The 19,443-nt window shown below is 43.9% G+C and overlaps 1 protein-coding gene across 1 annotated transcript in view; it reads left to right on the top strand.

Moving 5' to 3' along the window:
- The first annotated feature begins 2,070 nt into the window (after positions 1–2,070).
- The window catches only part of MYO1H (myosin IH), a 23,639-nt gene continuing 6,266 nt past the window's right edge, over positions 2,071–19,443 (top strand). The window contains exons 1-24 of the mRNA XM_075110291.1: positions 2,071–2,364; positions 3,489–3,604; positions 4,560–4,758; positions 5,259–5,339; positions 5,791–5,970; positions 7,056–7,154; positions 7,494–7,607; positions 7,971–8,042; positions 8,650–8,769; positions 9,080–9,147; positions 9,480–9,585; positions 10,087–10,167; positions 11,628–11,719; positions 13,129–13,223; positions 13,450–13,496; positions 13,730–13,810; positions 14,293–14,398; positions 14,641–14,758; positions 15,055–15,168; positions 16,117–16,193; positions 16,744–16,812; positions 17,444–17,528; positions 17,995–18,154; positions 19,047–19,130. Coding sequence (XP_074966392.1) covers positions 2,239–2,364; positions 3,489–3,604; positions 4,560–4,758; positions 5,259–5,339; positions 5,791–5,970; positions 7,056–7,154; positions 7,494–7,607; positions 7,971–8,042; positions 8,650–8,769; positions 9,080–9,147; positions 9,480–9,585; positions 10,087–10,167; positions 11,628–11,719; positions 13,129–13,223; positions 13,450–13,496; positions 13,730–13,810; positions 14,293–14,398; positions 14,641–14,758; positions 15,055–15,168; positions 16,117–16,193; positions 16,744–16,812; positions 17,444–17,528; positions 17,995–18,154; positions 19,047–19,130 — 2,490 coding nt within the window. The 5' untranslated portion in view covers positions 2,071–2,238. The remainder of the gene's footprint in view (positions 2,365–3,488; positions 3,605–4,559; positions 4,759–5,258; positions 5,340–5,790; positions 5,971–7,055; positions 7,155–7,493; positions 7,608–7,970; positions 8,043–8,649; positions 8,770–9,079; positions 9,148–9,479; positions 9,586–10,086; positions 10,168–11,627; positions 11,720–13,128; positions 13,224–13,449; positions 13,497–13,729; positions 13,811–14,292; positions 14,399–14,640; positions 14,759–15,054; positions 15,169–16,116; positions 16,194–16,743; positions 16,813–17,443; positions 17,529–17,994; positions 18,155–19,046; positions 19,131–19,443) is intronic.

Here is a 19,443-nt window from a genome sequence, read left to right as displayed (position 1 = left end):
GCAATATTTACTAGGACAATGAAAAAGAGATTTTTTTTAAGTCTTCCACCCCCACCCACAATGTCATCCTCACATGGGGTCTGTACAAGTGTTTGTTTGAGAAGGTCAGTCATCCTTTATATTGTCTTCCAAACCGATGGAACCGGAGCTAAGGACAAGCACCCCAAATGGGTAAGATATGTCATGTGCAGAGGAGGAGGAGAAAAAAGGGCCATCCATATTGAAAAGCAAAAATGTAGGTATCTCTCTGGCAGAAGTGATCACAGTCACATTCTGCTATGGCTCTGGAGAAACGAGGAATGCTACCTCCTGCCGAACTAGAGCTGTAGCACAGTCAGCTGGAAGGCAGTGGATATAAAAGGTAAAAATGTAATTACTCATATGCAAAGTTAGTGCAGGTATGATGTATTTATTTTTAAACTATGATACGATTTAAATAGTATGCTTTCAGAATATCTTTCTCTGGAGTATCGTGGTAACGTTACTGACTAATATAAATCTCAAAGCTCAGATTGCTCTTTCAGTGTGATAAACAGATGAATGTAAAGAGCAGGCTGCACTAAAATGAGACTAACATTAATATTCCTGCTTAAGAGCTGACTCCTCTGAGCTTTCCTCAGTCATAAAGAATATTGTGCGGTTGGGTCCTTTGCTCTTCATTTTAATGAAAGCCTGCTTCTAAATCCACAAAGCTTTAGTGTCCAAAGTGCTGTCATCTTCCACCAGTGCTTTGCAGGCTCATCCTAAAAGCCTACCTCCAGAGTCAGGGTTTGCCGAAGCTTAGCAGAAAGATTTTACATTGTGCGTATTTACAATTTTTAAAGCTTCTCCCCCACCTCATTTTTTTATAAAAGCAGAAGTGATTTGGCACTGCATAAACAGGCCATCACTGTCCTTTTAATGCTTGTTCAAAATCTTACACACAACCACACAATATTCTTGAGCAGTGGAGCAGCAAAATGTAAAAAGCCAATGTCACGAAGGGCAGTATGAGAATAGCAAAGGTGCTGGGCTTACGTGCACATCCCTGACTCTGAGGAGCTGCTGTGTGTATTCAGCTGACAGCTGCTCAGCCAGTTTCTCTCCCCTAATTTGCAAAGCTTGGGAACCCTAAAAGGTAAGCTGCTCAAAACATAACCTTGTTTCTGTCATAAGGGAAGTATTTTACACATTAGGGTAGGAATTTCTCTGAACTGTGTAACCCTGGTGTCTTAAAAAAAGAAACCCTAAAAACACCACTATGGCATGCTTACTACTATAGAATATCTTGTTTGTCTATTTGCTGGCATGAAATTATCAGCTTGATTTAATTAAACAGCACACAATTTATTCTTATAGCCTGGTAAACAAGAACTTGATCCTTAGCAGTGAGTAATTTCAGTATAAGGTCGACTTCCATGATAAAGAATGGGAAGTGGAGCGTGCAAAAGAACTAAGTTTTGTCAGCGACATCCTTTTTGCATCTTTCTCTTTTGAGGAAGAAGAGTGTGTGTGTGTGTGTGCGCGCGTGCACTTAACTATTTCTCCAAATCGCTGTTTGATTAGCTCTATCAGCTTGGTGGCCTCGCTGCTCCCTGCCCAGGTCTCTCACTGGTGTGTGGAGACATCTGCTGCCCAACCCTGAAAGTTGACTTGGGTCTGCTTGTGGAAGGCGCTAGGAATAAAGTAACAATCTTGTGCAGAGTAGTACTGTAGGTTTAATCTTTTTTTCCTAAAGGTCAAGTCGAATGCAGCTTTCTCTGGAGGTTCTCCACTTCTGTAATTTTATCTGTATAAAGTAGCTGAAGGTGGTGTTAGCTTCTAACAATTTGTCTGGTATCTTCCACCGTTAACTTCCAACTTTTTGCTTGCAACTGCTTTGTCTAGACTGAGTTAATGGAGTGTCCCAGGTAGTAACTGCATATTTAGAGCCAAGTTTGTCTCAAACAACTGTTGTTAGTGAGCGCTGCCTGGAAACCTTGGTTTTAGCCCCTCTGATCACAGGAATGAGTCTCAGACATCTTGACTGTAAAGAATTTGGAGTGCAGACTCGCATGGTATGAAACTGCTGTCTTTGGGGAAGGTGTTAACAACAGCTTGGATAATAATTTTTTGGCATTACTTGTGCAGGGTTGGTTGGGCCCTGGGGTATGGGGAAGGACTTAGCTGACCCTTAGGGTCCCTTTATACTCTCTTCTTAATCTGTTTCATACAACCTTTATGTTGTAGAAAGAAGTGGAAGATAGCACTGATATAAACATGGAGGGGGCTCTGATAGCCCGGGACAGAGTCGGGGTGCAGGACTTCGTGCTTCTGGACTCCCACACCAGTGAGACTGCCTTCCTGAACAACCTTCGCAAGCGATACCAGGAGAACCTCATCTATGTAAGTGCTGGTCACGTGGAGTCATGTAGCCCATAGCAGGTGAAATGTCTCTAAGTGTGGCATATATATAGATATCTCTCTCTCTCATCCTCTCTCATTGCCAATCTAGACGGGGTGCAAACTAAAACTGCAGGGGCAGGAGGTGCTATCAATACAGAGGATATTCTCCCAGCTTTGGCTTCCTTGTGCTCTGCTAAATGTTACTAGTACCCAGCAGAGTGATCACCCAGTAGCAGTCTGTCTAATTTAGCTAATGAAAATAATAGTCTTAGCCTGCTCTGAGTTGCCTTACAAAGATCCAAACGCTATGCAGTAGATAGCATTTTACTTTCCTATTCCCTTACTGCCTTTGAAGGCAAGGCAGTGCTGAGTGTGGTATCTGACTTGTGTAAGAAGTGCAGAGTACTTCATGGTGCAAACGAAGATGACTTCAGAGCTGTGTCCGTTTCCTCAGCAGCTCCAAGGTTATACGTTGGCTTACAGCAGTGGCAAGTAGTAGCTAAACATGTCCTTTGTCAAATGAGACTGAGATTTGTATAACACTGGTGGAAAGAATTGAAAAGAAGGTAGACTAGGGCATTTTGATGTGCTGAAAATGTATACAAATAAGGGAGAATGTAGTGTGTCCTGAAATGTGTTCTTTGATCACCTTTCACAGTCAAGAAAGACTTTTCTGTGTTGAATAGCTATTTAAGGAATAGACATCCTACTTGGCTTTCCTTCAGAGCATTAGTTATTGGTCGTTTCCAGAGATTTTTGTGAAACAGAGCTGGGATAGTAAATGCATTATTATGCTAACTTTAAGTAGGGGAGGAAAAAAAAAAATCTATAAGCGTAATGAAATATCAGGACCTTGTGTATGAAATGTAAGGTTCCAAGCATGCCGTCATTGTTCAACTCCACTCTTAACTGGGTACGTTTTGGAAGGTGATGGTGTTGGCTTTGAAATAGTGATGCCCATGGCGGGGTTTTCATGGTTTGTTTTTTCTTCTCTCAACAATTTCTGTACCATCTTTTCCATTTGTTCTTGCATAATGTCCTGAGGCGCTCGACTCCTCTTCCAGGAGCTGCCATTGTAGTGGTGGAACAGGTTTCCCACCTGTGTGCATTCTTTCCCCCTGCAGACATATATTGGTACTCTTCTTGTATCTGTCAACCCTTACAAGGAGCTGGATATCTACACTGTGACACAGATGCAGCTTTATAGAGGGGTAAACTTTTTCGAACTGCCACCACATCTGTAAGTAGAACCCTTAGAATTTCAGTTTATATCAATAAATTGGGTTTCATCTGTAATGCTGTGTACTAGCAGCAGGATGCGTATCCACAGTCGCTAGGTCTGGTGAATGCTGATATTATCTTCCTGTAGGTAAGAATGTGTTTTCTTTGTCTTCAAGCTGACTGTGAGAATAAAAGGGGAACAAAAGGATTGCAGAAGTGACGTTGGAGAAACTGTAGAGGAAGAGTTATCTTGAAGATAACTATCCAGACCAATGCTCAGTGTGTCCTCCTCATTGCACGTGGCCTAGTCGGACCATGCCTGACTGTGTCTGTGTGTAAAACATCTTCTCTTTCTTCAGTTGTCCAAAACATTCAGGTCATCTTGCCTGGTCCTCTGAGGCCCCGTGTCAGTTCAGGCAACCACAGGACTAGCACAGTGCTCATGCACAGCCTCTACTTGCACTTCCCAGGAGGGGAAGAAACCTGAGCCTCTGAACTGAGATGGAATATTTTGATGGTCAGAAGTTGTTGGGTGGCTTGCTGAGTAGGTTTTTCTCCTTTCTTTTCCTTCCTTAAGTGGCATATTGGTGAAAGCTCCACCTTTGGTTGTCTTTGTGTCTGTCTGTCAGCAGAAGTTGAGATCTTCTCTTTAATGAAATCAAAACTGGCTCCTCTGCTTTGGAAGAGGGAGCCTCTGCTGTGTATAACCCGTATTCACCAGGAATACGTGCAGTCTATAAATACTACATCAACAGTGGGGAAAAAGAACAAGCCTAATCAGACCCTCAGATACAGGCTGGGTTTTCTTCTACAAGAGCTGAAGTCAGTCTCATGTTTTGAGCTGTGCTTTCCCATCATGTCCAATAATGTTAGATGAGGAGTAAGTACTCCTGAAAAACCTTTGATACTCTGCCTCCTGTTGCTACTTCTAATGGATGCTTCTCCTCTGAATGCTTCTTGTGATCCTTGTTCAGATATGCCATAGCTGACAATGCCTACCGGGTGATGTGCAGTGAGTACAACAACCATTTCATCCTCATCTCCGGGGAGAGTGGAGCTGGGAAGACAGAAGCTTCGAAGAAGATCCTGCAGTATTACGCAGTAACCTGTCCGACTACAGAGCAGCTGCAGATCGTCCGCGATCGTCTGCTACTTTCCAATCCTGTTTTGGAGGTAAAAACTAAATAAAGGTACAAAACGCGGACAAGTTGTGGAGTGAAGCCATCTACACCAAGACCTCCCTGCAAGTCTACAGACCCGCACCCAGGAATGCCCTTCTGGTTTACGTGATTTTGCACCTGCGTACATAACATAAATAATATATATTTGGCCTCTTGGCAATACTTTCAGAGATTGTATGCTTGGGACTTAATATCACTTAATGTTTAGAAATTTAAATGGGTTTTATAGCAGAGGATAGCTGACACCTGGGAGTATAAGGAAATTGTACACCATGCAGCCGTTCCTCGTGGCTTCAGTTATAGATCATGCAAGAAAGAGTGATAATTTTTTAGCTGAATTCCACATTAAAGCTGGAGAAATACATTAGCTGGTATTTCTTTAATCCCACTAAAGTCAGTAGTAGGACTCTGCTGATGCAGCAGATCTTTGTCCTATCGTAGGTGTCAGGTTCTCAGTAAGATAAGTGACTTCATTTATCTGTTTATCCATAGGCTTTTGGAAACGCAAAAACTCTGCGTAATGACAACTCAAGTAGATTTGGGAAATACATGGATATCCAATTTGATTTTAAGGTGAGAACAAACTTAATGGACCGCTATTAAAACAAGATGTATCAGTGAACCTCCTGGACACTCACCAGGCAGCACAGGATTTATTAAGACCTACTTAGACTGCAGATTTCTGACCCTGTTTTTACAGCTCTTGCATTTTGTGAGTGAGGTGACTAGTTATACATCCTGAAAGCTTCCTACATTACTGGCAACACTGCCAGTGCTCTGTGGAAAGCTAATATAGATTGTTGTAAAGCACAAGTTACACCAGAAGGACAGCAAACTCCTTAGGTACAGCTTGTACTGATGTTGTATACTAACTCTTAAACACAAGATGGCAGATAAGTAACAGCAGAAACATGCTTCTCCTGACACTGCTCCTTGTACCTAGGTGTGGAGGAACAGCGTCACAATGACTTATTTTTTTTTTTCCATATCTGTTGGTGTTGATCTGACTGCTTGCTTCTGCCAGGGAGCTCCGGTGGGAGGGCACATCCTCAGTTACCTAATTGAGAAATCCAGAGTTGTCCATCAAAACCATGGAGAAAGGAATTTCCATATTTTCTACCAGTTATTGGAAGGCGGAGACAAGGATCTTCTTTGCTGGCTTGGGCTGGAGCGCAACCCCCAAAAGTACACGTATCTCATCCAGGTCAGTGAGAGCTTGTACCTCTCTCTGTATCTTATGTTTGGGATTGTAGGGATTGCAGATGCAGCTTTCCTCACTTACAAAGCACGCTGAAGAACTGCTAAGAGAAACTGCTGTGTGTCACAGTACAGTGAAACTCACTGTAGGTTGAGTTGGTTGCAAACATATTTGCTCTGGGGTTGCCAGTCACCATTCTACCCTGGGTGCTTTTGTAGCAGAAACTGTTCCAGCTGTTATGGCCTAAGGATGCACATAAGGGAAAAAGATTTTATTGGAGTTGTGGGGACAAACAACCTTTTGGGCAGCACGACCCAGTGACAGCAAGGCCATCAGAGTGGTGTTGTGTGGTTTGGTGTGTTGGGGTTTTTTTTAAAGTCACTTTCACAAGATCTGTTATTAATTACTGGGGGGGGGGGGGGATGGGATGGCTGACTGCTGCTGTGATAACGTAAATGCTCTGAAGTAAATACCACCAAACCATTTGATGACCCTGGTCCCTCTGGTATGGTCAAGACACTTTTTGATTCATGGAGAAGAGAAGAGTGGTTTGAGCTAAGCAGAAGGGTAGTATCTGTCTGCATGTTAAACTGTATATAAAGGCATCTCTTCTGATGCTACTGTATCAGGACCTGTTATAAATGGAGTTTCTCAGGACTTATGGACCTTGTATTATGGAGGCCCATAGATATGAAGTGAGCTGCATACTGCCTAACCATGGTAGTGCTCGGAGTTTCCTTTCTTGGTAGTGAAGAATGCTTGGGCAGAAGGTATTGTTATCATAATAATGGAAGAAGGCTGTAAGCTCAAGCTCTTCACAAGACCTAGCCATTTTATGGTAATAACTTCCAGCATTGAGCTTGGATAGCAATCTGAAGCTTTAAGTATAGGCTGAAAGATGTGATCAAATGAGCCACTTTCATGATCAGCAGGAGTGAAATAAACTTGCTAGCTAGTTGCAGACTGCATCTATACAGGCTGAGGAAACTGGAAATGGAAGTAGTATGCCCAGTAGTACACTGTGTTTGTTGCTAATAATAAAATTTCTTTGCCAATTAACTGTGCTAATTAACCTCTCTTTTACTGTATAGGGTCGATGTGCCAAAGTGTTTTCTATTAATGACAAGAATGACTGGAAAATAGTCCGCAAAGCTTTTTCTATCATTGACTTTACTGAAAAAGATATAGAGGTATGCATGTTAAAAGGGACTGGGCCTACCAAAGGGAATTTAAGTAAGGAGTGCACTGCTGACTTTCCTTAAAAATGATGGAAGAAGCCTTGCTTGGGAGAGGTGTTAAGGATGGAATAGGGCATCGCTGGTGGGGGGACTGAGGGAGTGGGTGGGTGAAGAGCTCTATCACTTGCCACAGCATGATGGTGACTCTGGTGGTAGCATATCTCTGAAGCAGGTTGTCTGACTCACCTTCAGCATAATTAAGATTCTGTTTGTTAGCGTGCATAGCAAAGACTAGTACCATCCCATGGAGCTGTGGGAACCTGTTTTCTAATGTGTATCTCTTGTTATTAGCATCTCTTTGGAATTGTTGCTAGTGTGCTGCACCTCGGGAACATTCAGTTTGAAGAAGATAGCAATGGACACGCCATCATCCGTGATGGCATGCAGATCAAATGGATTTCAAAGGTATCTCTTCTAGGATAGTGTCACTATAACAAGTGCTGTGAAGAAAGCCTTAACCTTGCTTTGTTTTCCTCTTAAGGACAAGAACATTTGTTCCCAAAAGCGGAAGGATTGCTATATAAATACTCAGCTTTTGTTATAAACTGTCTTGAATTGTAGGACCCCTTTTCTCTGCAGCATATCTCTCAAACTTCCTTAGTTATTGTTGCTCAAAGATAAGCATACCTGAGACTTACCAAGGCTGGCATTCCCCTGGAATGAACGGGAATAGACTGGGGGGTTATGCCCTACTGATCACACAATACTGCTTATTTAAGCAGCCTCCTGCTGGCCGTACTCTGAGTGCAAATCTTTCTTTTTCTGCAGCTACTGGGTGTGCACTTGTCCATCCTGCACGAAGCTCTCACGCATCGGAAGATCGAAGCCAGATCTGAAGAGGTATTGAGCAGTCCTGTGTAACCCCAGGCAGCTGGGAGTCACCCCAGCTAGTGGTGGTGACAAATGAGGAGCTCTGTTCTTAGCAGTGTTACAGTAAAAACAGATCACTCCAGCTGTCTCTTTTCTCCGTGTCATGTTCCTCTTCTAGCCCGAGATGTTAAACCTATTACCAGTATTGGAGTTTTACTGTTAAAAAGCTACAAACAGGGACTTGCAGGCAGCCCTGTGTTTGAGTGAAATAATTTCCTTTTGTTCAGTCCCTGGAGTGCTTCCTGGGAGGCTGGGCCGCATAAAGAAAAGCACTGGTAAAAACTGTTCTTTGAGCATTTTGTACTGAGTTTAATAAAATAAAAGGAAGTCAAAATACTTCTCCCTCATGTCTAAATTAGCACTCTCAAATGTAGTATCACAATCCTGCTGGCATGTGACCGTACACCAGACTGAAGTAACGCTGATGGTAAATAAAGGTGCAGGCAGCTACAGTTCAGATAGGCGGAGCACTGTTCTGTGGTATACAACAACATGGCTGGTTCTCTAAGCCATGAACATGAACTGGCTTTGCAGAAGTGGTATTTAGCGTCTCCAGCATATCTTTATTTACTTTTAGGTTCTGAGCCCATTGAACGTGGATCTGGCATTCTATGCTCGGGATGCAGTAGCAAAAGCAATTTATGGACGAACTTTCACTTGGCTAGTCAACAAAATCAATGGCTCTCTAGCCAACAAGGTTGGTTTCTTGTCTAGTGTGCTCCTAACACGCTGAGCAGTTTCTCCAGTGAGGCCCTACAGTGCTCAGCACCAGATATCTCAGATGCTTCGTAACTGATGTAGGGGTATCCCCCAGCATTGAGCTGGAAAACCATTTAGTTACGTGTGGAAGGTGGTATGTTAAATAGCTTTACAAGTTCATTACCTGCTTTAAAGTGGCTACTCCAATGGCATGTGATGCAAAGCTCTCAAAGAGAGTTTAAAATTTAGATGAAGAAAGCAACATGAAACATGAAGCAGCAATTACAGAGCAATGATGTCTTTAACAGGATTCAACTCGGAAAACAGTTATTGGCCTGCTGGATATCTATGGCTTTGAAGTGCTGGACACAAACAGGTAACAGCTGCTGAGGCACGGGGTAATGCCTCATGCTGGTGGGGGCATGTGCTGAAGTCCTGCGGGGTGTCCTGGTGTACTTTTATCCCAGCAAGGCAAGCTATAGGGGTGCCTGCAAAATCTGAGTGCACTGGGTTAGCTGGACCCCACGGTGAAAGCTTTAGCTTGGGCTGCTTGCCTGGATTTGAGCCATTGGCACAACAGTGTGGGAGGAATGTATGGTTTGATCTGTGTAGAAGTGGGCTGTCTGGCTGGAAAACAGTAGGTAGCGATGGGAGAAGTAAAACTGTCCACGCAATAAAAAAACTAATGCTCATTTAACCACTCTGAAGCTTTGAGCAGTTCTGCATTAATTACTGCAATGAGAAGCTCCAGCAGCTGTTGATTGAGATGACCTTGAAGGCAGAGCAGGAAGAATATGAACTGGAAGGAATAGAGGTAACTTATTATTTCCCCCTCCCTTTTTTTTTTTTTTGAACAGCCATTACACTGAATGTGAAGAAGACATCCTGCTTTTTTCTTTTTTAGTTTGCATTGTTCACGTGGGAAGTATAAGATAGCCATGAGTTTCATTCTGTAACCCTTTTGCAGTGTCATTTAGCCTAGATTTTATTTAATTCTTGAAGGAGGAGCAGGACGTTCCCCAAAACTCAGGATGTCAGCAGTGACAATGTCCCTGAAGAAATGAGGAGCTCCAAGAGTGTAAGACACTGGATGATGGAGTGCATTAATAAGAGGATGGTCTGGGCTGTTGAAAGCAGGAAGCCTAGAGTGGGATGATGGATCAACGTGCTGTCGTCATTTCTTCAGCAGCTCAGTTGGTCCTAATTTACAGCACTGATCTTTACTGGGATTGGAGCCTGGCTCCAAAGAACTTAAAAATTGCAAGGAAAAGATCTTCCTCTAAAAGTTTTCTTCCTTTTTTCCTCTTATTCCCAGTGGGAACCAATTCCATATTTTAACAACAAGATCATCTGTGACCTGGTTGAGCAGAAGCATAAAGGAATAATCTCTATTCTGGTAAGAACAGAGTTTGTGCTACTTAAATTAAAATGCATGCCTCTGCTCTATTGCCATGGTCCACAATGGTATTTTTTTCCCCTCTAATTATGTGATGGCTCTGCATTATTCACAATGTAAACAAGTTTTGTAAACAAAGACCAAGAAGATTAGGGTAGAGGATCTGCTTACTAGAGAGCTGTGTGTTTTGAAGGCGGTGTGCTGCTTCCACAGCAACTCTGAGCGCTTGAGAAGACAGACCTAGGCCATTGTTTCCATTTTTTTGCCTGGAGACACTGAGACATAGAAGGAGGGTACCTGCAGCAACCTGGCTGGCTGTATAGTCAGCAACAGGGATGGAACCCAGGCTTCTTCCGAGTACCGCTAGGGAGACTGCAGAACACTGGGAGTACTTCTCCAGGGCCACCTGACGCCAGACATCCAGGCTGTTGTAAAGATGAAAGAGGACAATTCATCCCATCAGCCTGCTTACATGACTTGCTAGCCCTGATGTCTGATGCTTCAGAAAGGCTCAGCTAGGAGAGAAACCTGAGAGCTGCCTGCCTCCTCCTGAGCTGCAGGTATCCCTCTTGTTTCCTTGCCCTTTAGTTGTTCCTGGTCTTAAAATACTGATCTGAAGAAGATCCTCTTTGTGCCTTCATAGGTATGGCGGGAGAAATGGGAGAGGCTGAAGGCAGCTTCCTCCAGAGCCTTTAACAAGGAGCTCATTCTGCCATGCTGAGTAACATTTTTTGCTTCAATTAAGTGTGCAGCTCCATGGGGAGGAGTCTGAGCACACAGTCCAACTACTGTGGTGACACTTTCTCACATGCAAACCCTTTTTAGTAAGAAATCAGGTAATCTTCCTGTGGAGACTTGTAGCCAAACTTGAAGATGAGTTGTCCCTTGCTGCCATCTCTGACATGTCTACAAAGCTGAGAATTTCTCAGGAGGCAACGGATTAGGACATCATAATCCAGAGAAGGTGCTGCTGAAACTCAGCATTAGCTTCACATTGCAATGGATTGGTCTTTCAAGCAGGGCTTTTCTACACAGAGTAACAATTGGGGGAGCAGAAGGAGTTGTATTTCTTGGGTTAGCAAAGGGTAATCTGTAAGCTCGTTTTCCCCCTCCAACTCTGTGATTCATGCAGGCCGAGTGTCCTTCTGGATTTTGGTGTCTGATAACATCACATCTTTCTCACTTTTTGTTTAAATGAACTACAAATAATAATGAATGAGGCACGGCATTGCCAAATTTGGAAGAAAAAGGCAGATTTGATTTTACTTGATTTATCTTGACAGTTCTGAAAACAGATAAACAAAGCTCTAAATTTAACTAGGAAGTTGTCTGTACAAAATAGACCTCATCTCAAATGGTAACAAAGCTCTCTTGTTTTGCATAACAAAGTTGTACTCAATATTAGCAAGGAGGGAGTAGTCTGTTCAGAGCAGTATTTGCTCCAGTGCCTGCTGTTTCAGGATGAAGAATGCTTACGACCTGGTGAAGCGACTGATTTGAGCTTCTTGGAAAAGCTGGAAGAGAAAGTAGGAGATCATGCCCACTTCGTGACGTATGCATTTATGCTCTGTATCCTGTTGCAGAGGAAACTCTTCCCATCTCTTACCCACAACAGAGTTCTGGGGAGGGAACAATTTTTGCTTTGTACCAAAGAAAATCAAGCAGCCTGTCCTCAGTCTAACGTTGTCATGTGCTACGCTGGTAGAGTATGACCTGGGGTATTGGGGAGGTGGGGGGGTGGATTCCTTGAGTCTGGCTTCATTCCACACTATAATTAGGGACTAAAGACTAGGTGGCTTTGGCCCATGGTTTTTTTGGCCAGTGAAGGTTAGGTGGCTTTGGCCATAGATGGCTTTGTCCCCCACTGGCTCCAGGGAAAGCAGAGGATATTGTGAAGAGGAGCCTAATGCCCCAGGCTGCGAGGGGTGCACAAATGAGTCCATCTGGACACATGTGAGCTTTAGGTACGAAGAGGGAAGAAACATGCTCCTGCTCAGATCTCCCAGATGAGTGGCGTTTTGGTTAATACTCAATTTGTAATATTTTTGGATTCAGTCTTGGTGGCAGATGAACTTGTTGGTGCTGGGCTGTTCTGGCAGCTCCCAGCAGAAGCCTGCTGATGGGCTTTGACAAGTCATCAATTCAGAGTCACACTGCTGAATTGTCACCATTTCTACATCTTCGAAGTTCAGCACAGCCAAGTGGAAAATTTGTAGCCAACTTCCTTGTCACTACAATGTGCCTTAATACTGTTCTGCCTGATTAAAAGCTTTAAATAGAAGTGCTAGAGCTACTTAAATGGGATCTGTACTTGGCGATACTCTTAGAAGGAAATTTTGATGTACTAATGTGCTGTTGTGACACACAAATCTGCTGTTAGTGACTGCTTACAAAGCTGAAAATTAAACTGTTAAGTTGCTCTTTAATTTTCCTTCCTCCCCGCCCCCCCCCCCCGAGTCCTTGCTTTGTAAAATTTTCCTGCTATTCTTTAAAATTTTGATTCCTCCTTTGTATTTATGTTCTTGTTCTAAGGCAAAATATCTGGAATAATCATTTCCTCTGGTTTCACTCTGAAATTGAAGCAACTGGTGATCTTTTTCTCACTGCCTACAGTGAGAATGTTTTTAAAGGAATGTTACAGAAGGAAATCTTAATACTTTTGGAAAGGGTGATCATTGCCAAATGGCAATGGAAAGGTCACAGATATTTTGAGGAGTTTCTGGTAGCTGACTCCCATTCTCCAGCACTGAATTTTGCTGTTTGCTGCTCAGAATGAAGAGGTAGATGGTGACCTGATTATGGGTCATAACTGTATAGTCAGAGCCACGTTGATAGAACAGACATTAAATAGACTATCAGCTCTCCTACAACTCCTTTTTGTGCAGGTGACTTTCTACCAGCTGAGAAAGCCTATTTGCTGCTTTTTCTCTTGCCGGGTTGTTCTTTTTTTTTTTCCTGCAGTCGCAAGCTTGCAGACCAGAAAACACGGAAATCGATTGACTGGGTGGATTTCCGCCTCCTTCACTACGCAGGAGAAGTCACTTACTGTGCTGTTGGTGAGTGTGAACAAAGTGCCAGTCTAGAAGATACCTGAGCTTTTAAGCCAAAGTGGTAGATAACTTCATGTGAAGATGAAAATATCTGCCCTCCGAAAGTATAGCTACTTGAAAGTCTTAAATACAATGCAGTGTGAATTTTGAGGATATAAATTTCCAGGCTTTGTGTGAGCTTGTAGCCTCCAAAAGGAATTAAACCTTTTCCTTTATTTTTTTTTTTCTTCAGGATTTCTGGAGAAGAATAATGATCTCCTGTACAGAAACCTGAAAGAGGTAAGAACAAAAAAGGGATGCTGTTCTCTTAAGTTATCTTGCTCAAAGCAGAGATGTTTTGCAGAAGATCTATTTAATCTCTGTAGCAAACAAGAACATATATTTCTACTTAACAATGTTCCTTAGGCACCTGCATGCATGTCTGTACAGCTGTGCTGCGCAAGTTTAGAAGCATCACAGTAGGAACAACCCCCCTAGCTAAATAAGGCAGCTTTTCACTTATCCTGTTTCAGGTGCTGTGCAACTCTAAAAATGGCATCCTTAGAGACTGCTTTTTACTGTCAGAACTAGACAACCGGAGGAGACCAGAGACTGTGAGTTTCATCTTTAGTCTTAACTTTGAAAGTAAACTTATCTTCCCAAGCCTTGATGTAACCACTGATCCAGTCCTTAGCCCTGAATTCAGTGGATTCTAGCATTTATTTTGCTGGTATTACACTCCTGCTAGCTTCCTGGTAGTTGAACGGCTGATGTTGCTGAGCCAGCAGCAAGCAGTGTGACATACCTCAGCGTTATTAATGCATCCTTCTAAAATGAGCCCTGTGCCTAGCATCCAACAGTAGTTAGTGTCTGAAGGGCTGCCTTGCGTGTCCAGCTGCATGGCAGGGGTTCAAATATTCCAGCTAAGCACTCTGTCCAGGTAACTTATGACTGACTATGCTTCAGAAGCTTTGTGATACTAATGCGTGTGTCAGCCTTTCACTTACAGTTTTAATCTGGGTGCAGGGAATGAGTTGATTTCAATTACTGCAGTGATGAGCTTCAAAGCTAAGAGAGTTCTTTCAATGTCGTCTAGGTTGCAACCCAGTTCAAAAACAGTCTGACGAGTCTTATAGAAATCCTCATGTCCAAGGAGCCTTCTTATGTCCGATGCATTAAACCGAATGAGAACAAGGAGCCTGGTAAGGCATTGGGCTGAAGACACAGTTGAGATAAAGGGATGAAATGAGGAAGACTTAGGCTGTATATATGCTGTATGTATGTGTATATATAGCTATATATAAAAATCTTAGTTAAGCTAGCGGCAAAGTCATCACTATGGGTAACTGTGGACTTGATTCCTTTCTTATTTGTCCCAATACATGGACAAGCGAGTGAGTTTCCACAGACAGTATTTACCAGTGAATGTGTTTTCTTCCTACAGGGAAGTTTGATGATTATCTGATCCGACATCAGGTGAAATACCTGGGCCTGATGGAGCACTTGCGGGTGAGACGAGCTGGCTTCGCGTATCGGCGGAAGTATGAACTCTTCTTGCAAAGGTAAGTGGAACTGTTTTGCCCTCTAGCCAGGTAAACCTGCCCTCCCACGAGGGCTTCAGAGCAAGATTTGTTTAAATGCCAAGTCCCAGTGACAGGAGATGTGGAGGTGTCAGCAGACACTCTTCTACGTCAAAGATAACCTTTTGTATGTGTCTTTTGTCTGTATCCATTTTGATCTCTTTTGGCATCTTCTGCCTTGAATAAAGCAATAGGAATCTGGGGGGGTGTCAGAGTTTTAGGAAGGGGTTCCTCAAACATCAAGCCATTTGTATTGATGTCCTGCTGATTTTTTTCAGGTATAAATCCCTCTGTCCAGCTACCTGGCCCCATTGGCATGGGCCAGCAGCTGAGGGTGTGGAGAGGCTCATCAAACATATTGGTTACAAGCCTGAGGAATACAAATTAGGAAGGTAAATTTCCTTTCTCTGGTTGTGATCTCTGCTGGTCAGCTGCATGGTGCTTGCTATATTTGATTGTCTGTTCTGTCTGTGATTGCAAGGCACTATGTGGCCCTTCCTGGAGAGCTGCAAGATGTAGTGTGTGAACAGATCCCTTTAGCTTGGCTCTTGCGTGACCATGTGAACTAGGCAGACCTGCCTGGGTCTGCAAACCTGATGGCTTCTGATTAGTGACTTCTTTAAAACAGGCCAAAGTAACCTCACTTGAAAGGTACACAATGCACAGGAGCAAGGATACAGATAAAAAGCCCAGAATAAAAAGTTTACTTTTTATTTTTACTTCTTTATTTCCATGGAAGCTTGAATCTAGACTAACTTCTTCCATCTCTGAGGTAGGGAAGATGGGCTGCCTTGCTTAATCTCCAGGTCTCCCTGATGCTTGGGCAGCCCAAGAGCAACTTGCCTGTCTTAGGCTTGGGTTATTTTTCTTTAACTCATGTTTGCAAGCACTCCTGAATGACAACCTTGTCCTCCTTGCTAAAGATAAGGCATAGGGCAAGGCAGGGCTCCCTAATGTCACCTTCTACCTATGACTATCAGAATCCATTAATTAATGTCTAAGATAGTAGCTAAGAGAAGGAAACCTGTTTTCACTAGGTTTCAGCTGCTTATCCCGAGCTCCATAGCTCCTAGGAAACTTGCAGGGATCCCAGCGCTGAGAATTACAAGTTGTGTAAAGGCAGAGGGACCTGGGACCTTGTGCAGTAACTGCTGTGTTTCTTCCTTCCCCCTCCCTGCCTCCCTTTGCACCCTTTCAGCATGTGCTAGCTAGACAAATGAAGAGTGGTTATGGAAGATGTAACTTGTCAGTATTACAGATAGTTGGAAAACTCCTGGCCTGGTTAGGGCAGCTGAAACAATGGCTCGCTGTGAATAAGCTGTTTGTGGTCTTTCTTTCAGAACCAAAATATTCATTCGGTTCCCAAAGACTCTGTTTGCTACTGAAGATGCATTTGAATTCAGAAAGCACCTGTTAGGTATGGTTCTAGTTCTCTTTATCTGTATACAGACTAAGAAGCAGAGCCTGGGTGAACTGTGTTTCTGAGCTCCAGGTTCATGCAGCCAGATGCACCATGGTGAGAGCTGAGACCCCTGGTCTGCATAACTCTGGAGAATGCAAGGAAAACTTGGTAATCTTCTTCCAGGGTGGGGAGAAATTGCTTGCTATGTTGCTTGAGTTGTAGATACATATCTCCTTTAGAGCTCCTTGGTCCTACTAGTAACCATTAGTCTCTGTCTAGATGCACTAAGTACCTTTCCCCTGGAATTGAGATATCCCCCATCTCATCCCAGTGTTACCTGTTTGTACCTGCTTGAAATGCATAAAGGCACGGGACTGCCTAAGGCACGCTTACGTTAACAGGCTAGGTTTGGTCTTGTTGGTGTTTTGGCACCTTTGTTCTTTGATCGTGCAGCCCTCCTGTGCCTTGCACGTGGTGTCCGATTGCAGGGAGCACAGCTCTTGAATGCTGTGATCCTGTAGATAAGAGCAATGTCTCTGCCTTCTTTTTTTCTTTTCTTTGCCAGTTTCAAGACTACAGGCCAAATATAAAGGATGCCTTGGAAAGAGAGAGTACAAGAAGAAGAGAGAAGCAGGTATGGGCTCTGCAGCTGAGGACCCTCTTCTTAAGGCTATGCCTTCCAGTAGGAGCTGTGGCTGTGGGAGGTCACGCATCAGTGTTGCTGCAAATAGCACTTGCAGCTTAACTGCAGGGCTGTGGGTGTTGGGGTCAGATGCAGGCGACAGCTGTATGAAGAGTATTCACAGAGGTCCCTTTAGTTCTGTTTAGCTCCTCGCATCATGTGCTGGTCTTGGCCGTACCCAGGCATCAGCTGTGAAGCAGCTCTGTGCAGCGGCAGCACCCTCTGCTGTGCGTGCGGGGATGCTCTGGGGTACCCAGGGAATTGCTCATTAACTGCAAGGGAAACAAACCCTCTTAGGGCACTGGACAGGCTGATAAATAATGCTGTCGGCTCGAAGGACATCTTTCTGAGATGAGCTGCTTGCTGTGTACAGTACATCACTGCCTTGATGTTGAGCTCTACAGGGCAGGTAGTGTCAGATCAGTTGTTCTGGAGAATAAAAAGTTCTAGACTTCTTAAGCTAAACATCAGCTGATGGGAAGAGCTGTGGAAGAACCAGTTATAGCTTCTGCTATGTGAATTTAAAGGATGGTAAGGTATAGGACCTCTGATACTAATACAAGGACCTGATTAATTCTTGCAGCTATCAAGCTGGAGGCTTGTTGGCGAGGAGCGCTAGCACGGAAGGAGGCCAAGAAGAGGACGTGGGCGGTTCAGATCATCAGGAAGTAACTATCACGGTGTGGTGGTCATGGGGAGGGTTGTGGGTCACTGGATGGTACTGATAGTAGAGTTAGTCAAAACCATCTTCTTCACACCCATTTCTAGTGATCATTGCTGTTAGGACAATTGCCAAGAGGGGTTGGTCAGAAGTGCCTGTCACCTGTTCTCTTAATGTGGTCCTCCCTCTCCACTACCTTAAACCCAGCCCCTGACTACTGCATCAGAAGTAGAGCTGATCTTCCTTTCTAACTCCAAAGCACTGTATTTTGGCCAACAGAACTTGGGGGGAAGACAAAGTTAATGTTTGGAATATTATGAAGCTTAATATTTCTATTGCTGTACACAGGTGGCAGTGTACCTGAGTTAACAGGCTAACAGATAATTGATGCTGTGTGCCTTGTGTGACTTGCGTTTCACTTCCATTGATTTCTGAAGGTAACATCTAAGTTCTGGTTCGGATATTTTCTGTAGATTCATAAATGGCTTCATGAATCGGAAGAAACCCCTTTGCCCAGAGAACATTGAATTTGTGCAGCTTGTGCAGTACAACTACCTGATGAAGCTCAGAGATCACGTTCCAAAAAATGTCTTGGACAAGAGCTGGCTCCAACCTCCTTCCATCCTGGAAGAGGTGAGGGTTGCTGTAGGCTTCAGGAGAGGTGAAAGTGGCTTCTGTTCTGTGGTACTTCTGTGCACGCTTCATGTAGGAGAGCAGTGGCCTCCTGCTGGTGTGTCCTCTGTCCAGGTGTGATGGCAGAGCCTTTGGAAGACCCTGAGATCCCCGTGTTTGGGGAGGAGTGGGAGGAATGGTGCTGCTGTTTAAGTTTCCAAGGGAAAGGAGGGAGCTTGCTGCTTTTGTTTTAAAAACTAGAAAGGAAGGTGCGCTGACAGAAAGGTAAACTCATGAATCATATTAAAAACAAATCCCACAAGGTTTCAAGATTGCAGCACAGATAGGCTTGTAGCCTTTCATCTTGTCTGGGCTTCGGCAGGACAGGTAGCCTCAGTGTGTGAATTGGACAAATTCTAATTGCTTCTAGCAGAGCTCTCATTTAGAAACAGCTGCTGGCATTTGTTATAGCCCCTTTGATCCTGCCCATAGCCTGGCTCGGGACCAGAGCAGATCACTCCCATGCCGGCTGTGGCCAGTGCTCGGTGGGTGAGATGGGCCCCATAAATTTGGAAGTTCAGACGGAAGGTAAGGTGAGGAGCGATGCTAATGGTCTGCTATGTGTGCAGTGCCGCAGCCTCATCTGGGGGTGACAGATGGGGTTTGCTGCTTTTAGTACCTTTAGTAATGACTCAGCTGCTTGGTGTTCTGCATCTTTCAGCTGCTGCTGGGCATTAACTCTTCTCTGGTAGCAAAGCTCTTTGGTAGGTGGGGCTCTGTGCTGGGGGAGCTCAAATGAGTTGTGACTAGATGTTAAAAGCAACTTGCACCGAGCAAGTATTTGTCAGGCCTGCAGCAGGAGTGGCTTACACAACTTCACTACTTCTTTCTTTTTTTCTTTTTTTTAATGTAGGCATCTGAGATGCTACAGAAAATCTGCGTTAGGAACCTAGTACGGAAATACTGCCAAGGTGTTAGTGCTGAGAAGAAAGTGCAGGTAATACATACGCAGAATGTAAATGTGCAAGTTAAAACACACTCTGCACACGTGGTATCTGCTCTCTGTGAACCGTCTGAAACACAGGCTGCACTGTCTGATGCGCCACTGCTCCTTCTGCTGAGCAAACGTTCCTGAGCCTGGGGTCAGCTGGCTTTCAGTGGCACTTGCAATGTACAGTGCAGTGCTCCTACGGACATATGGGTCTTAATCTTATGTCATTAAAACAGCACTACTTATTATTAGGATAGATCCATAAACAATAGAAGATCCGTAGAACTGTTTAGTCCATACTACCCCTTTATTTGTGTAA

Source organism: Phalacrocorax aristotelis, chromosome 15 (genome assembly GCF_949628215.1).
Source record: "Phalacrocorax aristotelis chromosome 15, bGulAri2.1, whole genome shotgun sequence".
In the NCBI taxonomy this organism is placed as follows: domain Eukaryota; kingdom Metazoa; phylum Chordata; class Aves; order Suliformes; family Phalacrocoracidae; genus Phalacrocorax; species Phalacrocorax aristotelis.
The sequence above is the reverse complement of the archived record's forward strand: the minus strand, read 5'-3'. Positions and strand labels throughout refer to the sequence as shown.